Source organism: Corvus hawaiiensis, chromosome 1 (assembly GCF_020740725.1).
Source record: "Corvus hawaiiensis isolate bCorHaw1 chromosome 1, bCorHaw1.pri.cur, whole genome shotgun sequence".
NCBI classification, from domain to species: domain Eukaryota; kingdom Metazoa; phylum Chordata; class Aves; order Passeriformes; family Corvidae; genus Corvus; species Corvus hawaiiensis.
The window spans coordinates 98,038,557-98,057,797 of record NC_063213.1 but is presented as its reverse complement, the minus strand read 5'-3'; the positions used below and the strand labels follow the sequence as shown (position 1 = coordinate 98,057,797).

The 19,241-nt window shown below is 56.5% G+C and overlaps 2 protein-coding genes across 29 annotated transcripts in view; one reads left to right on the top strand and one right to left on the bottom strand.

Annotated features, from left to right (window-relative positions):
* Positions 1 to 6,372, top strand: part of KANSL1 (KAT8 regulatory NSL complex subunit 1) — an 81,224-nt gene extending 74,852 nt beyond the window's left edge. For 3 of the 4 annotated variants that reach the window (XM_048319371.1, XM_048319350.1, XM_048319357.1), the window contains 6 exons: positions 88 to 239; positions 1,672 to 1,790; positions 2,360 to 2,417; positions 2,773 to 2,885; positions 3,708 to 3,954; positions 4,268 to 6,372. In XM_048319371.1, the coding sequence (XP_048175328.1) occupies positions 88 to 239; positions 1,672 to 1,790; positions 2,360 to 2,417; positions 2,773 to 2,885; positions 3,708 to 3,954; positions 4,268 to 4,558 (980 nt within the window). In that variant the 3' untranslated portion in view covers positions 4,559 to 6,372. The remainder of the gene's footprint in view (positions 1 to 87; positions 240 to 1,671; positions 1,791 to 2,359; positions 2,418 to 2,772; positions 2,886 to 3,707; positions 3,955 to 4,267) is intronic. The other variant, XM_048319362.1, reaches the window with a different exon arrangement.
* A 346-nt stretch (positions 6,373 to 6,718) lies between these two features.
* LOC125333542 (microtubule-associated protein tau-like) overlaps positions 6,719 to 19,241 on the bottom strand; it is a 43,188-nt gene continuing 30,665 nt past the window's right edge. For 8 of the 25 annotated variants that reach the window (XM_048319504.1, XM_048319548.1, XM_048319485.1 and 5 more), the window contains 7 exons: positions 19,097 to 19,147; positions 18,415 to 18,680; positions 15,578 to 15,670; positions 15,338 to 15,430; positions 11,973 to 12,054; positions 11,707 to 11,819; positions 6,719 to 9,698 (listed from right to left, as the gene is read on the bottom strand). In XM_048319504.1, the coding sequence (XP_048175461.1) occupies positions 9,483 to 9,698; positions 11,707 to 11,819; positions 11,973 to 12,054; positions 15,338 to 15,430; positions 15,578 to 15,670; positions 18,415 to 18,680; positions 19,097 to 19,147 (914 nt within the window). In that variant the 3' untranslated portion in view covers positions 6,719 to 9,482. Of the gene's footprint in view, positions 9,699 to 10,065; positions 10,199 to 11,706; positions 11,820 to 11,972; positions 12,055 to 15,337; positions 15,431 to 15,577; positions 15,671 to 18,414; positions 18,681 to 19,096; positions 19,148 to 19,241 lie in introns of all 25 variants that reach the window. The other 17 variants (XM_048319529.1, XM_048319640.1, XM_048319647.1 and 14 more) reach the window with 9 other exon arrangements.

Genomic DNA, 19,241 nt, shown 5'->3' with positions numbered 1-19,241 from the left:
CTTTCCTCGCCGCCACCACCCCCTTGGGTGGGCTGGGGGTTTTTTTGCTAAAGTTGTTGTTCATTTTCTCCCGCCCTCCCCATGCAGTGTTGAAGCATCACACGGACGTCAGTGGCCCGAGCTACCTGTCAGCAGCTGTGGCTCCCACCCCTCACAGCCCCATAGCTCGGCAGCTCTCCACCTCCTCCGAGGGCTCCGCTCCTGCCAGCTCCACTTCCCAGGGCACCTCTGGCACCGCCGTGAGTATCTGCTGCCTTCTGGAGGGGTTCTGGGCTCAGCTCCATCATGGGAGCTCAGCTTTTGAGCAGGTTTTGGGCTGGGGAGTGCTCAGTGTTCCTCTTGCCACGCTGGACCCGTTGGTTCAGCTCATGCTGGGGTTGCTGGGTGGGTGTTGGATGTGTTGGCTGTGCACCGCCAGGCAGCTGCAGTTCCGGGTTCGCCATCAGCTCAGCAACTGCTGGTGAATGTTCCCATTCCCAGCAGTCCCTTGGCTTTGCTCCACATCCGGATTTTGGGTTTTGAAGCTCTGTGGGGCTGCCAGGAGAAGAGCTGGGCCCCAGCAGTGCTGCTTCCACTGGGACAGCTCCCCTCACGGCCTCGGTGGTCTGTGGGTGGGCTTGGGGTCACAGGGCCAGGGCACAACAGTGGTGGTGGAGGTCTCCCACCTGTACACAAGCTCCAGCAGTCACTGAACTCAGACCATCTTCTGAGACACACTCAGACTCCCAAAATGCTTGAGGATGGCAGGATGTGGGACCTTTATGAGCTGTGTGAGTGAGCAGAACCGAAACTCCCTCCCACTGTGCTCCGGGACAGAGCGATGGCACAGCTCCTCCACCAGACACCATCATCCTCCCAGGCCCACGCTAGCAGAAGCCTTTCAATGACAGACAGTTCTGCTGAGTTCACAGGTGTCCCAGTGAAGAACTTGGCTTCTGTCTGGCCACCCCATTTGGTAGTTTGGGCCACAGCCTGAGCTGGATGTGACCCAGGGGCAACAGAGCAGGACTCCTTGAACCCTCTGCTCCAAGCTTGTTGCCATGGGGTTACAGGTCCCCACTGGGTTCCGTGAAATTCAGTTGTTCCATCACCAGCTGTGACATCAGGGTGTCAGAAGAACCCAGTGGTGTTTCAGCTTGAGTGAGCTTGGTGTTTTGGGGGAGAGGACAGCTCATATCAGCAGCTCTGGCACCTCGAGGAGGCCTTTCCTTGGCTTCACACACCCATTGTGGTTTTCTCTTGCTGCTTTTCCTGCTGTGTTTTCACAAGCTCATTCAGAAATGCAAGATGAAGAGGTTTCCCTCCCCCAGCAAGAGGATTCCAGGCCCTGGGCTCTACGCTCTGGGCTCAGGGGTGGAGCTCCTGTGTTCAAGCGTCCCAGGCAGCTGCGGGTCTGTGCGTGCTCCCCAGCCAAAGGGCCAATCCTTGCTCCGGGCAGCCACGCCTTGGGATTTGGGTTTCCTTGCTGCTGGGGCAGTAGATGTTGGGCTGGGAAGAGGACTTGGAGCAAGCAGTAGGGGAACTCCAGTCTGATGCAAATTGATGTTGGTTCTGAAGTGTCCGTAGGTCAGGCAAGGCCATTTTGTCCTCTTTCCGTCAGTGGCTTCCACTGATGACTTTGCCATGTGCCAAACCCCACATCCCTTTCTCACATGGTTCTTCCCGTTGCAGCAGCCGAGGAGGAGGAGGGGCGAGAGCTCCTTTGACATAAACAACATCGTCATCCCCATGTCCGTGGCTGCCACGACCCGCGTGGAGAAGCTGCAGTACAAGGAGATCCTCACCCCCAGGTACTGCCCCAGCAGGGAAGGGATGCACTCTGCTTCTTCCTTGGGAAGAAGGGAAAGTTTGGAAAACTGATCATACCATTGCTGGAGACTGGCTAAGTTAGGGATTATTTTCTCTGAGGGTCCCTTGGCCATCACAGCCAACTGCCCAGCTCAGCCTCTGCTCAGTTTAAAGTCAGTCCTGGTTGTCTCCTTAAAAGGAGACTAAGCCAAAGGCCCCGGTGGTTTCCCAGGTGGTGCCTGGGCTGGATTAACCTTGCAGTTCTGCCTCTTCCCAGTTTCCCTCTGTCTTCCTCCTGGTCGTCCATGCTCTTCCCTGGCCCATTTCAGAGCGGGGCAAGGCAGGAGGGAGCCTGTGGGAGGAAGAGGAGGAAATGCTGCAGCCTCTGCCCTTGGGAAGCATCAGCTGTGCTACCAGACCACCAGGGAGGTCTGGTACTTTAAACTGAGCCTAAGTGTGTTGCTCCTCGTGGCAGGGTGGAATTTCCCTTTCCCAAAAGCCAGTGTTTGGGGGGCGTGGGCAGCTGGTTCTGGCTGTGCCCTGAGTGATGCCCATGGTGGTTGTGTTGCAGCTGGCGTGAAGTTGACATCAGTGCTCTGAAGGCCAACCCTGAGGAGGACAACGAGGAGGTAAGAAGGATTTCATTTCCCAGTTAATGCAGAATGGGGCTGGTGGTGACTGAACAGTGTCTGTGGAGGGAACAGAGGCAGGGAACCAGCTGGTGTTGGTTCCTGTACAGGGCTGCCAGAGCTCCAGGAGTGTTTGGACAGTGCTCTCAGGCACAGGGGTGGGACTGTTGGGGTGTCTGTGCGGGGCCAGGAGTTGGACTGGATGATGCCTGTGGGTCCCTTCCAACTCAGGACATTCTACTGTTCAGTGATAAACATTAAAATTCTCACTGTAACTAGTGCTGGCAAAACTGTACAGAGATGGTTGTTTAATAGCAGAAAGCTCTGACCAAGCCCTCTGCCCTTCCCTTTGCAGGTTGAGGACTTGTCAGATTCGGCCTTCGCTGCTCGGCACGGGAAGTGTGAGGAGATGGAGCGGGCGCGGTGGCTCTGGAGCACGAGCGTCCCCCCGCAGCGCCGGGGCAGCAGGTACAGCCCTGCTCGCCATTCCCAGCACTGGGATGCTCCTGGGAGCAGGTGGTGATTCATAGAAATGGTTGAAAGCTGGTGCTGGTGTTGAAAAGTTTGGCCCCATCCAGCTTGAGGAGCCCACGTGGGAGCAGGGCACAGTCTTGTTTAGGTGGGGGTGAAGCTACAGCCCAGTTTGGCTGCAGACAACTCTGCACCATCTGCTTTCTCAAGCACTTCTACTGCTCCAGAAGTGTGGGAGATGCTGTGCCAGCCTGGGAGTCCAGGGGAAGACACAGGGGCTGCAATGGCATCATTCCTGCAGGATCAGGGACGCTGTCAACTGGACACTCAGTTCCCTTTCTGTCTTTGTGAGTGGGTGTCTAAAACTTCCCACTGTTTCGAGCTGTTGATCTCATTATAAACCTGCACAAGAAGGGATTTGCCCTTCCCTGTTCCATTGCAATTTCCAGTGCTCCTGGAGAGTGGGATGTTTTGCTGTTTCTTGGAGAGTTGCATACAGATTTGGGAACTCGGTTATGTTACTCTGCTTGTAGTCTGTGGGCTTTTATCTGGACTCTGTGTTGAGGCTCAGACTTCCGTAATTCTTGGTTGAAATGTGAGGTCTCAGGGTTTCACTGTTTTCCTCCTGCTCCCAGCTGCTGAAGAGCAGCATCGGTGCATCCAGACAGTGGAAAAGGGACAGAGATGGGCCTGGATGGATTTTGTCTCTGGGCTGTGACATTCCCTGCTCGTGTTCCCATCAGGGCAAAAGGATCCTGGGGTGGGATCAGGCAGCAGTGGGGGAGCATGGCTGGGCTCTCAGACCTGCTCCTGTCTCAGGTCCTACAGATCGACAGACGGACGGACGACCCCCCAGCTGGGGAACCCCTCGACTCCCCAGCCGGCATCCCCTGAGGTGGGCAACTACCACTCCCACTTGGAGCTGTCCCACACCCACTCACCACGCAGCCCCATCAGCCCCGAACTGCTCTGTGCCCCCCTGACCCCCCTGTCCCGGGACTCCCTGCGGCTCCTGTCCAGCGAGGACACGCGTTGCTCCACGCCCGAGGCCGGCCTGGACGAGCAGGTGGGTTCTGGCTGCGGCCGGGGCAGGCGCGGCACCCCAGGTGACCCTGGTGTGGGGAGGCAGCTCGGAACCCGCGTGTGGGCGGTGCCGTCGGAGCTGGGCCAGGTGGGACGCACGGGCAGTGGGAAGCGTTTCCAGCAGTTGGCTCCGTGTGGAGCTGCCGTGTCCTCTCCTCATCTGCCGAGGCTTCCGGGCACTGTTCCCGAGGCTGGGGTTCTGCACCAGGAGCAGCTCTGACCTCCGGATCCGTGCGAGGAGCGAGGACACGAGAGCTTTTCCAGGCATTTTCCATGACTCGGTTCTCTTCCCCTAGGCTGTGCAGCCCTGGGAGCGACGCACCTTCCCGCTCTCCTACGACCCCCGGACGGAGTGCGAGGACCAATCCGACCCCCAGGACCGGTTGTCGCGCTGCACCCGCCGCACGTCGGGCAGTAAATCCTCCCGGGAATGCGATGGCACTTCGGCTTCGCCCAGCCTGGCCAGCCTCAAGAGCCGAACCCCACTGGCCCCCCCCTCCTCCTCCTCTTCCTCCTCCTCTTCCTCTTCCTCCTCCTCCTCCTCCTCCTCCTCCTGCTCCGCAGTCCTGCGGCCAGCGCACAGATAGAGACACACGGGGAGACGTGAGCAAACCAACACACAGAACTAACTCTTGGCATTAAAGCTTCCAAAATCTGCGTTTGATATTCAAACATCCTGCCGGGAATTTTCACAGTTTTTAGTGAATTTAAGGAGTTTAGAAACTGTTTTTTGTTTTCTTTTTTTTTTTTTTTTTTTTCTTTTCTTTGTTTTCTTTTTTTTTTTTCCTTCTCCATGTTTCCTCGTCACATGAATGAGCCCCCAGATTCCTCCCAGCGGAGTGAAGCCTCGGGAGGGGAGCAGCCCACCAGACCCCCTCCCCTTTCCTCCCCCCTTTAGGTGTATAAAACTAGAGCACAGGATTTAGCTGACTAGCAGATTTCGGGGATAGTTTTTCCCAACAAAAGGGTGTCGTTTTCTCTTAACCCACTCCCCCCCTCCCTGAAAGGTTTTAGTGGAGTGAAATTAGTGGTGAAAAGTGATGTCTTGGGATTGCAACCTTCACTGTCTGGCTGTCCTCACCTGCAGAGTGCCCACCTGCACTTCCACCCTCCTGCATTTTCCTGCCCCAGGTTGTAGTTCCAGGTGTCCCCAGGGGGGATTCTGCCCCTCCCCAATCCCCCCTCTTCCCCAGGGACGCCTCCCCCTTCCTTCTCCCCTGGTTTGGAGCCGTGGCTGTGCCGAGGGCTGTGGCTGCATTCCCAGCAGGAGGAAAGGAGGGACCTTGTGACTGCTCCACACTCAGCTCCGCCTGGGAGGAGTGGGAGTTGGGAAGCACCCGGTGCACACCTGGTGTGTTCCGAGGGCAGGGAGGGGAAGAGTCTCTTTGAGCAGAATTCCCGGGGCACTTGGATGCCCTTTGGGGTGAGGCTGTTCCAGCTGGGACTGGGCTGTGGCCAGTGCTGGAGCTCTGCCCTCGCTGTAGGCTTGGGCAGTCGGGGTGAGCCGTGAGCAAGGAGCCGCCGCTCCGGGACAGGCCAGGGCCGGGGGGTCCCGCAGGTGGGTTTGTGTCAGACAAGGGGAGAGCAGAGAGGGAAGGACGGAGGCAGGAGGCGGCTCCCGGGGGTTCAGGGTCATCCTGATCCCACGTGGCATCACCACAGCTTCGCTCCACTCCCGCACCGTCCCAGCTCCGGTGTCGGTTCCGTTCCATTTCTGGGGTGCCCAAGGTGCCCCCTCCTGACAGGTATTTGAGTTTGAACCCCAGTTTGTTGTTCCTCCCCCATCCCCTCCCGCCCGGTTCCGCACCCGCAGTGACTCCCGGGTCCCGCACACCGTCCCCATCCGTAACGCTTTCCGGTCCCGACGGTGTGGCTCCTGGTCCCTGTCCTGTTGCTAGCATTGTGCCTGTCTTATGTATAATCACATCACCAAAAAAAAGGAAAAAAAAAAAATACAAAGGACTTTTTTTTTTTTCCATTTTGTAATCGTAAAGAAATAGTCGCTGAACTGCTTCATGGTCGGGGTTTTCACAATTTTCAACATGATCTCGTGGTTTTGGTTCTGTTCTAGTTTAAAGGATCCATCATTGTTTCTTTAAAACAAAAACCCAACAAACAACGGCGCTACCATACCCCTCTGCAGAAGTGCTTTTCTATTTATAAGGTTGAAAATTCTGAATAACCCTTTTAGCATTATAAAAACCACACAAAAAAAAACCACCTTGTATTTTGTAAATATTTTCTTTTCCTGCTTTGAGCTGTGTAATGTCCTTGTTATATAGAAATGCTTTTCTTCCGAGAAGCTGATCTTTGTTAATGTCTTGATTCTGTTGGCAAAGCACAAATGTGCTTATAAAAAAAAAAAAAAGAAGAAAAGATTAAAAAAAAAATTAAAACGTAATATTCCATTTGATGAATGTGAAACGCTGGGCTGGGACAGGGAAGGGGCCCTTCAGTGTACTCAGATCAGCTGCTTCCCTCCTGCGTTCCAGTGGCCTCTTTTTCCCTCTGTGACATCATTTCCCAGCAGTTGCTGTCAGCAAGAGCAGCGACCCCAGGGCTGGGGTTTATTTTACATTTCTGGGGTGCTGCTGGTTCTCATCCAGGGCCTGTTCTGTCCTTCCTGGCTCCACCAGGTGGGGTCTCCCCCACCCCCCTCTGTGCTGAGCTTGTGGCCCCGAGGGATGGCTGTCGGAGAGGATGGATCCCCACCCCTGTGTCCCCCCATGCAAAAGAGGTGCCAGGTATCATTATCGTAGTAATGACTTTATTTCCAAATTCACTTTTACGGCAACAGTGTAAACCAGTTGTTAAACACACGATACACTATGGACACCCACAGACAGAAGCTAAGCTAGAATGATACACTGAGATCAAACCTTCCCTCCCCTCCCTGGCGCAGCGCGGGGGGCACGGGGCTGCCAACACCACACAGGCTGGCACCGGACCTTCGCTAACACGCAGAATCTTTTGGAGTGCAGAAATACGATTTTTTTTTTTTTTTTTTTTTTTTTTTAAATCAGTGCCGGCTTTAACCCCTTCCTTTCAGACCCAAGATGTGTGTGGAGTAAAGGAAAAGCTGGGGTCAGGCTGTCTGGCTGCTCACGGGGACCCTCAGGCCTGGGTCTGAATGCAGGGTCGGGGCTGGGGACGTGGCTCGGGCTGCTGGAGGGGACAGTGGGTGACATGGTGGATGGAAAGGGCTGTCCTGGGACCCCACAGCCCCTGGGAGGAGACGGCAGATGGGGCTGAGGACACTCACAGCAGGAAGGGGCTGCTCACTGGAGCTCGGCGCAAGCGAAGGATGTCCTGGCCCTGGGTGCTGGTGTCCCTCAGGGGCTGCTTGGAGGGGACAGGGGTGCCACAGGATGGGTGAGCTTAGCTACCCTGTCCTGCAGCCCTAAAGGGGTAAAGGTGATGCTTTGAGGGTTCTCCCACTTGCTCGTTCTACAGAGGACAAAAACCGCGGCAGCTCCTACAGCGCTACAGAGTCAGGGGCGGAGCACAGAGTCTTACAATCATGGAGTCAAGTGAACAGAGCGAGTGACAAGCTGGACACGGTGGTGTGCTGGACCAGCCTCTCCCCAGCAGTAAAGCAGCTCCTCGGGCTGCAGAGAGAAGGGTTGGACCCCCCCCCCCCCCAAACCATCCCCATCCACAGCCAGGCCTGTGGCAGCCCAGCCCCACAGAGGGACAGGGGGTGACGGGTGGGCTCACAGCCCCCGCAGGATGGGAGCAGGTCCTGTCCTGGGAGGAATTGCTGCTCTGCCCAGGAACAGCTGCTCTGACAGCCTTGGTGGCACCCAGCCACCACCCCAAGGACAACCAGAGGCCCTGATCCCCCCCAGCCCTGTCAGACCAGGAATTGGGCCCCTGCTGGGAAAGCACGGCTTTCCCTGTGGCACAGCCTGGCGCTGCAGGGTCTGCGGCCCCACCGGGCCCCCTCTGCCCTCCCACCCCCAGCTCCACCCCCAGAGCTCAGCTGGGGCCTCTGGGGGAGACAGGGCAGGAGGACACACATGGAGCTTCACTGGTGGCATCTCAGCCTCTTTGGTTGTAGAGGGAAGGGGCAGGCGGGGACAGCCACAGGACCCCCTCGTGCTCCCCAGGGAGCCACAGGAACAAAAGCAGCCAAAGAAAGAACTCGACTGGCTCCTGTCTCCGAGTGGTGCTGGGGGTGGTCAGTGCTGTGTGAGGGGTGAGACGCTGCCACCTCAAACCCGGGGAGCACCCGGAAAGGGGGGTCAGTGCCAGGGAGCAGCTGCTGGCCCCGGGCTGGGGGAGCTGCTGCCGCCTCCCCTGCGTCCTCCCAGGGTCTCACCGCTGCCACCGGCACAGCAGAGCCATGGAGCTGCCACCTCCGCCATCGCTGAGCTGACCTTGCAGGGAAAGAAAAAGAACAACCCAAAAATGTCACAAGCTGCACCCAAATCCAGGAGCCATCGCAGCACTGGAGCTGTGAGTGCCCCTCATCCACGCTGCCAGGGCGCTGGGAGGTGCCCGGCCCCGGGGAGCCCCGGCGCAGCCCCGGCCCCCCGCCCGGCAGACATGCGGCACCGGGCTCCTCTGGGTGCCGGGCTGGCCACAACCCGGAGCCGGCCGAGCTCCCCGGGCCCCCGGCTGGGCTGCGGCAGAGCCGGCGTGGGGCAGCTCAAAACTACTTACAGCATTTATTTTTTAAACACATGCTCGTTTATGAAAACAATCACCCTGGCACGGTCCAAGCATATACAGACAAATCTACTCTACGACACGAGGGGCTGCCAAAGGAATGGGGAAAAGCCTCTACTCATCCACTCAGCGGTTCCAGCACAGCCACGGACAGGGATCGGCCGTCCGGGGCCCCTCGGAGCGGGCACCCGGCGTCGCCTGAACTCCAGCTGCCGGAGCTGAGAGCGGGTTAGGGGGTACCTGGCCGTTATCTTCATACACATCTCGGCTTTCGGAGATAAAAACAAAAGGTTTCTTCCAAATCAGCAGGCAAATTTAACGCGGGGAGGGAGGGCATCTCCCCGCAGCCCCGGCTGCGCACCCAGGACGCGTCCGGCCCGTGGGCCAGCCCGGCCAGTGGCAGGGCACGAGCTGGGCAAGGTCACAGCCCCTTCCCAGGAGGGCCACCCGCTGCCCTGTGCTGGTGTGGGGTGCTCGGGACAGCGCCGTGCTGTAGCTGCCCCTCGGGCCCCCTCCCCGCCTTCCCGGGTGGCCCCGGGCGGGGCTGGGACAGCGAGGGACGCGGCAGGAGCGGGGGGGAGCGCGGGGACGGGGATGGACTGTGCGCTCCGAGGAGCAGGGGGAGAGGAGGTTTTGTACCTCATAGTGTCACTGATTTTGAAGTCCTGGAGCTAGAGCTGAATGAACAGTAAAAGCAGGTTAAATCATTAACCAGTTAGGGACGGGGAAGCAGCTGTAAAAGGAACAGAGGAAGAAGGCCAGATTATTATTTTTGTTTCTTTTCTTTTTTTTTTTCCTTTCCTTTCCTTGTCTTCTCTCCTGGTGGCCGCCGTGCCGCGATCACAAACCCTGCTTGGCCAGCGAGGCGGACACCTCGTCGGCTAGCGTGGCCAGCTGGGGGGAGTCCACCAGGTTGATGCTGCCGGTGGAGGAGACGTTGCTAAGGCGGCGCGGGGAGGCATCTCCGGAGATGGTGGGGGACTTGTAGACGATTTCGGCGCCGTGGTCGGTCTTGGCTTTGGCGTTCTCGCGGAAGGTCAGCTTGTGAGTCTCAATCTGTGAGGGAGAGGAGGGCGGTCAGGGGGGCATGGCCGGGGAGACGGGCGGGACCTGCCAGGCGTCCACTCGAGCACGGCCGCTGAGAGGTGGGAGGAAAGCTCAGAGCAGTGAACCAGTGCCCCCAGTCCTTGGGCACGTCCCAAGCACCAGAGGGGACAGCAGGACCGGAGCATCTGGATGCTGCCAAATCCTCCCCAGGTGAGGTCCCGGGTCCCGGAACGCAGAGGGCACAACCTGGGCTGCTCCCACTCCCCTGGCAGAGATTATGGGGGGACGTGGCACACGAAGCTTCCCCTTAGCCCACGGAGCTGCTCCCAGGAGCCAAACCCCTCTCCTGGTGAACTGAATCTGGTTTGCTACTTACAGGTGCCCTCCCCAGCCAAGTGCAAGGCTGGGGGCTGGCTCTCCGTGGGGGTGAGTGGCTCCAGCACCAGGGCCTGGAGCCCAGCAGGGTCTGGGCTTGGGGTCCACGTCTTGTCTTCCTTGCCTTTCTCTCTCTACAGGTGAAGAAACCCACCCAGGGTAGTGGGGGGCAAAAAATGCATCAGCAACAAAAACCATGATCCAAGAAATGCCAGCCAGAAGGAAAAAGACAAAAAATAGAAAAGAAATAGAAAACTGGGGAGAAAAAGATCTGAAAAACAGGGCCATTCACTGACTCATAGAAAGAAGAGTGGCTGCCTTTGGAGCCAGGGAGGAAAACTCCAGGAACAGCAAGGGAGAGCACAGGGACCTGGGCAGAGCACGGAGCACTCGGCTCCCCATGGCAGACCCAGCACAGGAACCAGAGTTCAGCCTCAGGAGCTGTAGACTGTGAGTCCAAACGTGCATCTGTGTGTCACAGAGCAAGGAGGGGACTTGGGGACACGGGAAAGGGACAGCAGAGCTGCACCTGGACTCAGTTACACCCACAACCTCCTCCAGGTGTGGGTTTGGGCAGGGGACAGGCAGCCACCAGGCTGGAAGGCTGAGGTGGTGATGCCACTGCTGGGTCACAGCCTTGCAGATAAACTCCCCTGCAAAAGGCAAGTCCTTCAAACTATGGCCCAGTGAATGTGTCAGGATGTGACAGAGCCATCACTGGAATCACAAAACTGATGGCAAAGGGCTCAGTGAAGCACAGGGGAGGCTGATGCGTGGCAGAGAGAAGGGTAAGGAAGTCAAGCGGTCCCGCAGTCAGAGGCCAGCTGGAGGTGAGAGCTGGAGCTGCACAGAGAACACGTGGCCAAGAACAAAGTGCCAAAATACAGGAGCTGAAACAGAACCTTCCCCTCCCATTGAGACAAAAGTGCTGGAAAAACAAGCAAGATAAAAACTGCTTTCCCTGGGGAAGCTGAACCCTGCGTGTCGCCAGGCTGGAGTCTCAGCTCTGTGCTTACCTCATGTCCTCACCCCCTGCTTGCTGGGGACTTGGTGGCCTTGAAGCCCGGCTGCGGAGCTGTTTTACTTGACTAAGGCTCGCTGAAGTCACCATCAAAGCCTCAGTGGGAACAACTCAGCCCAAGCTCAGTGTTTCCCTGACCCGAGTGCCTTTTGTCTTTCAATTGAAATCCCCCCAAACACTCTCCTCCCTTCACAGAGCCCTCGGTCAGGAAGGAGAAATCACCTTCTGAAGGGCCAGCTTGCTGCAAAGTCACCTGTGCTAAATAAAGCTGAGCCTTTAATGCTCCACTTTCACTGGGGATCCAACACCTCTGCAGCTCCCCAGCTGCCAGCTCTGTGTCACAGCAGCAACACAGCACAGGACTTGATGGCGACACTTGGTCATGGGAAGGGTTTGAGACACAAACTTCAGAGACAGCAGAAAGAGCAGGAAACCACAGGAGAGGCTGACACTTGCACTCATTTGGGTGGCCACAGGCCCGGAGGGACGCAGAGACATCCTGGCAGCAGTGCCAGCTCTGCTCAGCAAACTCCCCTGAGCCCCGAGCAGGACCCTGCCCGAGGCCCGACCCCTCCCGCTCACAGCCCCGGCAGGACACGCCTGTCCCCAAGGCCCCTTCACCTTTTTATTGCCTCCTCCAGGGACGTGGCTGATGTTATCTAGGGACCCGATTTTCGACTGCACCTTATCTTTGAAGTCCAGTTTCTCAGATTTCACCTCCACCTGGCCACCACCTGCAAGAGAAGAGTGGGAGGTGGGTCAGGAGCTGGGAACAGCACCCAGCACTCCAGGGCTCACTGGGATGCTCCAGTCACTGCCTCCCCTCACCCCCTGCCCCTCTCCACACCCGCCGTGAGCTCCCAGGGCCAGCACAGCCCAAGGGGTACCTGGCTTGTGATGGATGTTGCCCAGGGAACCACATTTGGATGTCACATGGCTCAGGTCGACTGGTTTGTAAACGATTTGCACCTGTCCATAGGAGAGAGGGAAAGGGGATGAGCTGGTGGCCAGCACGGGCAGGTGGAGAGGGGGAGCACAACACACAGCGGCACCTGAGCTGGACTGGAGGGAAAGGACAGCTCAAACCCCAGGAGGATTAATGACACCAAAGAAACCGTCATCAGAAATGGGAGATCATTAATGCCCGTGTGCAGTAGCCTCTTAACATGTCAGCATGCACGAGATCACCTCTCCACAGAGGGGGGAGTAGAGGCAATTTTAAAGTGCTCAAGTGAGAGAGAAAGTGGAGTGGTAATTAATTAAGATTCGCATACACATCATCCAAAAGGAGGAGATATACCAGAGAGAAAACATAAAAAATAAATACCTTTTCTGGTGTAAAACATAAAGCTTATGTCCACAAAAACTGAAAGAACAGAAATGATCAATGTGCACAGAACTTTTAAGAGTGACCAAAATATGCATTTCTGAAAAATGCTGTAACGGAAATAAGGGTTAAAAAAAAAAAAAGCAAAGCAAAGTCTAAATATCTGGTGTTCACATCATAGAAATTAAAATGGCAGTTATAAAATATTGAACCACAACAGCATTTCATGGTATTTAAGCTCTGTTTTGATGTGTTTTGCCCATGATGTCTCTGAACGTGGGCTCCAGCAATTCCACGGATCCCCCCCGTCCCCAGACCGCGTGGGGCCGGTGGCCTCTTGCGCACGGACACCGGGGACACGGGACACACACACACAGGGACATCAACAGGGGCTCTGCAGAGCTACGTTAGCAGCTACACACCAGGAGAGGACCCTCGGACCACGGCACACACACGGCAGCTACAGCAGGAACAGGAGACAAGGGGAGGAAAAAACATCCCCAGAACCCCACAGGTTCCCCTGGACCCTGGTTTGGGACTCACACCAGGTGTGGGTCAGCTGTTGCTGGAGTTAGTGGGGCTGTGCAGGAGAAATGGGACCATCAACACCTCGAGGTTGGTTCTGGCTCTGGGGACAGCCTGGATTTCCCGGGGAGCATCCGCTGCTCTCCGTGTTTCCCCGAGCACCACAGCGGGTGCGACGCTCTCACCAGCCTCAGAGGATGTGCCAGCACCACAGGGACCTGTGCAGAGGAGCTGCCTCCTCCCAGCAGCCCCAGACCAGCACCAAGGGTCCACCGCAGCCTCTGCTCCCCATCTGTGCGCCCGGGGCTGACCCAAAAGCCCCAGGGGAAGGTGCATCCTTCAGTTGTCACGCTGGCCCCGTCACCCCCAGTGATGGACTGTGACTGTCGCAGCCCTGAGGAACAGCCCACAGCCCATCGTGGAGCCAGGAAAAGCAGCAGAGGCTCCGTCCCACACACAGAGCCCTGCTGACCTGCCTTGTCTCCGATGCTCACACAGACCAAAAGGCACATTTGACAGGAGACAGAGAGGGAGAAAAGCAACCCCTCAGGGTCTGGGACACCGTGGACACAGACGTGGAGACAGCGCTGGGAAAGATCACACATTTAATGCACCGGGCAGGAGAGGAGCCGGATTTGGTTGGAAAGTAGGAAATGCCCAAAAAGGGCAGCTGGTGCCTCTCTAATCCCAGCTGTGACCCTGAAGGGTCTATGAGCAATTCAGGCACCGCTGAGACTTGGGACTGAAAGTCCTCCTGTTTCCAGTGCAAGCAGTCAGCAATTGGAGCTTTCTGCTCTCATTCCAGTCCCTTTTTTGACAGACAGGACTCTGTCATCCCGTCCCATCCCACTGGGGAGCAGAGAAGGATCCTCCCCATTTTAGCAAGAAAGGAAAAGGGGAACAGAGTTGTTTGCCTGGGAAACCAGTGCCAGAGACCTGGGGATCCCACCCCTCAGCATCAGCAGTGCCAACTTTTACCTGAGGCATCACCTGGTCAGTGGGCTTAAAAATCCAGGTACCAGCCCCAGGGAGGGACAGTTCCCTCTGCAAGCAGTGATGACTGGGCAGGGGTCCCTGCTGACAGTGTTGTGGGGGGTCAAGTCCCAATGGCCATCAAAGCCCTGGGGTCTCTTGTTGCCCCTCTCGCACGGGAGCCCCAGGGCCCAGCCCAGCCCCTGGGACAGCCTGTGCAGCCACTCTGCCCCTGCCAGGCTTTGCTCCAAGAGCTCCCACAGGCAGAGGTCATGGGGTTTTCAGTTCTGGCAGGACCTGGGGAGGGATCACAACCCCCAGACGAAAATCCAGGTAATTCTTAACCCACTGCAGCTGCCAACGCCCACGGTGTGAGCTCTCCGTGGAGGAAGGGATGAGCTCAGCACCCGCCACAGCACGGAGGACTAACTCCTGGTCCACCGCACCCTGGGCAGCCCAGGCAGTGCAGGACCCCAGAGTGGGGAAAAGGGACAACCATGGAACTGCTTCACAGGGGTCTGAGCTCTGCAAAGCAGCTCCTCTGGCCTCCTCTGAAATAACTGCACAGTGACACCAAATTTAAGCCAGAGGCTGCAAACCCAGCTGTGTCCCTGTGTTCACCTGCCAAGCCTTCTGCAAGGTTCAGTTTCTTAGGGAAGGCATCCACAGAGATCAAAAACAGTCCAAGGAAAATCCATGGGGAACATCTCAGACCCACAAATCCCAGTCACACTGTCTGGGGTGTCAGGGATGTGCCTTCCTTGGCCCATCGTCTTTCCTGGACCCAAACTGTCTCCAGCTGTAAATCCACCAACCTCCGTGGAGTTTCTCCAGGTTTCTGGCACAGTAACTGAAAGCCGAGTCTGGTATTTATGTGGGAACAGCTGGAAATGCCAGCGTTCAAATCAATTAACTCAACAGTACTTCAGGCTCAGCCTCCGTGGGCGCTGCTGGACACATTCGTTAGCAAGGAGAAACTTAGTATTTGCATGGATCATACTTGCCTGATGGGAATGGGCAGGAACCTGCAGGTTCACATGTTGGGCAGGATCATGTCCAATTTAGCAGCACATTAAGCAACGAGGACTGGGTCTGCTCATAAATCTACCCATCTCCTGCGTCACTGTGTGCCAGAGGCCCCATCCCACAGACAAGGAGGCTTTCACCTTCCAGGCAGTGCAAAACCCTGGAGTTACTGGGATGTTTTGTTACAGATGTGGTTTGGACACGGGGCAGTTAGTTCTGTCCATGTCAGGCATGTCCAGGACTTGTTAGGGGTCATCCTTTGGGTTAATGGGGTTAAATGACAGCACATCCCCAATGGCTATGTGACAGCAGGGTGGCTGCAGATAGCATTGGTGATTAGTGTAACAACATGCCACTAAAATCAGGATTATTACAGTGCATTCAAAGTGTGAAGGTACTCACACTGCCTCCGCCCGGGATGTGTTTGATATTATCCTTTGAGCCACACCTGGATTGAACGCTGCTAAAGTCCAGCTTCTTATTAATTATCTGCACCTTTGGTAGCCAGAAAAGAGTCATTGCACGTCACCAATAGCTATCTGATGGCAGGGTCGCTGCAGATAGCATTGGCAGTTTAGTGTACACAACATGCCACTTATCAAAAGAACTATTATAGAGCATTGAAAGTGTGAAGGTACTCACACTGCCTCCGCCCGGGATGTGTTTGATATTATCCTTTGAGCCACACTTGGATTGAACGCTGCTAAAGTCCAGCTTCTTATTAATTATCTGCACCTTTAGTAGCCAGAAAAGAGCGTGAGAAACAACGTGACCATCTGCAGCTTGACCATGTGTTATATCCCTAAACCAGGAACCTGCCTTCCAGGGCCAGGAGTGAAAAGGAGAATCTCTGGCTTGCTGCACAGATTTGTCTGCTCCTGGGCTGGAAAGTGAAGATGGAGAGAGACTGAACAGGCCTGGGTGGTGATGCAGCCCTGGGTCCCAGGCCACAAACACCAGCCAGAAAGCCAGCTCAGCCTGGTTCCTTCCACTGCACAGAACGGGGAACTCGTTGGGCAGCAAACACACAGGAAGGCACTGCTGAGAGGCACCAGGGCTCGCAGACTCCTCCAGGGCTCCGAGACTCGGCCTGCAGAGCCAGCGGGAGGAGGAGGGGTGGAGCTGACAGAAAAATCATGCCCAGCTCCAGCTCCCATGCCAAGCACCACAGTCCCCTTCCGGACCAGGCACACCTGGCCTTGGGCAAACAGGTGCCACTGGCCAGGCTGGGGAGCAGGAGCTGCATGTCCAGCACTGGGAGAGGACACCGAGCTCTGCCCTGCACAGGGCTCACACTTCCTCCACAGCTACCAAGAGAAAGCCAAGGCTGCCAGGAATGCAGCCCCAGGCCAGGGATGCAGCCCCATCCCAGTTCTGTGGCACATTCCCACCATTCCCAGTGGGAGCGAGGCCAGGAAGGGCTGGGGCCCCATGGGAACCACTCACCCTGCTAACCACAGCCTCCAGCCCCAAAGCCTTCCCTCCACACACGGATTTCTGTGCTAATGACGCTGGTGCCACTCGGGGCTTGTTTTCCCCACTGGTTGTGTAGGAAGGGACCTCGGGCATGGGAGCAGCTCTTCCAGACAGCCCAAGGGTGAAGACAACCCCTGCTCCTTCCCCACACACCCTGGAGTGGCTTTACAACCCCCACAGGTGTAAATGCAGGTAAAAACCCACAGGTCTGAGCCTGTGTGAAGCACAGCCCTGTGAGAGCGGCCAGCGGTGCCACATCCCTGGGCACAGACACTCCTGGGCAGCACCATGCCCAGGGCTGAGCAGGCACCTCGCCTCCACCCCAGCACTCCAATCCCGGCCTGCTGCTGCCAGGAGAGCTCCCTGCTATGCCCTGGCTCTCCAGCCTGAGAAGCATCACGGCTGGCATGTGCTTCCAGCAGGATTTTCCAACTTCACATCCACTAATCCCACAAATTGGGACCCAGCTCTGCCACACCAGGCTTTGCCAGAGCAGCACTCGGTGATCCAGCGACAACAGGAGTGCCCAGGCCATGCAGGAACACCGGCAGAGAGGGGGCCTGGCTGGCTCCTGGCGTGTGTGCCCCACATTCCTTTGCTTCCCTGGGCTGGGGGTCTGGAATCTCCACGGAGGGGAGGCTCCAAACCCATTTCTGACCAGCCTAAAATCAAACGTGTGGGATCAGCCCCTTCTGCTCCAGCTGCAACCATTCTGCTGAGAGCAGCCTCATGTCCTACAGAACCCCCAGCAGAGCATCCAGCCATTCTCCCCTGCAAAGAGCAAGGAATTGTCCCAAATTCAGCTGTTCTTACTCTTTCAGTAACAACAACAACAACAGAGAAGCAGAAAGGGAAAAAAAACAAACTGTAAAAGCTGGATTAAAAAGAACAAGCAAATAATTTAACTGTTTTCCAGTAAACAAGGGTTCCTTCTAAAATCCCTGGAGAACAGGGTTTGTGGGGGTGGGAAGAAAAACCTGTGTCTTGTGCTAAGTGGGCAGGAGGGCTGAGCCCCCCAAAAAGGACACTGTGCTCATGTGCTGCTGTCTCATGACCAAGAGCCCTGCCCAGGCTCCAGAGCCCCCCTGGATTGTGGCACAAAGCCAGTAAATTGCCAGCCACGGTGGAAAACGCCTGGAAAGGCCATGGAAAAGCAGGCTGCCATTTCAGAGGATGCAGAGGAGCCAGCTCAAAGCCTCCCCCCATGCCAAAGGGGAACATTCAGAGCCACTGAGGTACCTGCTCACACAAAATGCCATGCGCAGCACTCAGGGAACGCTTGTTGTGGCTCTGCACAGTCTGGAGCCAGGCATTGTCACCCCAGGACAGGCAGTGTCCCCTGCCAGGCTTGCGGAATTTAACCAAGACCCTCACTCCCAAGCACTTGGAGCCCAGAGGTCACTTTGCTGCTCATGAAACAACTTTTCTGGGAGTGCAACACGGTTGAAAGAAGCGCCACCAGCTCTGGCCATGCCACCCTGCACCGTGCAGCCAGACAGTGCCTGATGGCACAACACAACCCGAGACCTTTGTCAACAGAGCTGGATCCAAAATCCCAGTGTCTGGAAAAACGTGGGGTCCGAGCCTGAGACCCTCAGAAGGAGGAGACAGACCATCCTTTCCTCTCCTGCAGTGCTGGAAGGACTGCTCCAGGCACAGTGTGGGATTTGGAAACACAGCCCTGATCCTGCCACTCCTCAGAGCTGCAGGTCACAACCTGCTGTCCCTGCCTGGACACCACCAGGGGATGTCACTCCCCTGGCAGCCGCTCCATGAGACCCACACCACAAGCTCTCCATGGGACAGCTGAGCTGCACTAAGCCAGGCAAGGCACTCCCGGCCAAGCATCCAACCCAAAGCCTTTCCAATACACCAGAGTCGGGCTGGAGCCCTGCCCATGGCCGGGCTGCTGCTGCTCCAGGGAGGTTTTCCCATCCCGGATGGAGCACCCAGCACCCGCTGTCCCCACAGACAGGCCCCTGGGAAGCAGAGTCCGTGTTTACCTTGCCACCTCCAGGCTGGTGCTTGAGGTTATCGGTGGAGCCAATTTTGGACTTGACGTTTTTCAGGTCGGGCATGGGCGCGGCCGACGGCTGGACACGGGTCTTGGCAGAGGCGGGAGATTTCGGTGGGGTGCGAACCACTGCCACCTTCTTGGGCTCCCTGGCTGGTGGGGTGGGCAGAGAGGGGGTGCGGGAACGGCTGCCTGGAGTCCCGGGGGAGCCGGGACTGCTGTAACCGCTTCTGTCTCCAGACTTTGGCTGCTCACCTGGGGTTTGCAGACAGGACAGCACGGGTCAGAACCCTTCCCTGCTCCCTGCTGCCCGTGGGGGCTGCTCTGCCTCGTCCCAGAGCCCACCCACTACTCCCAGTGCAGGGGGAGGGTGGTGGCTGCACTTTCTTCTACTCCATTTTGAAGGGAAAACTGCAATTTAAAGGCAATTTCCTAATATCCCAGAAGGAAGATGGTCTCCATTGCCTGGATCATCAGTAAGACTCCCCACCCAAGCACGGCATGATGAATTACAGACAAAAGACACTCAGAACCACTTTTCTATTAGAAATTTGGAAGCACTTCCATAAAATTATTTTCTGTAATTAACTAAAGCTGATCGCTGAGCAGCTTAGCACTGTCCCCAGTTTGAAAAGGAAATGAAAGAAGAAAAGAAGACCCTTAAACATCACCTTTCTCAGTCTTTGCTGCTGCAGGAGGTGTTTTTTTCTGCTCCTTTCTGCCTGTTTAGTGAATGAGAAAGATACTTAAACATAATAAAGCTGGAAAATTAATTGATTTAAGGTTTTATGCAGTGCTGGTTAAGTATGAAATATA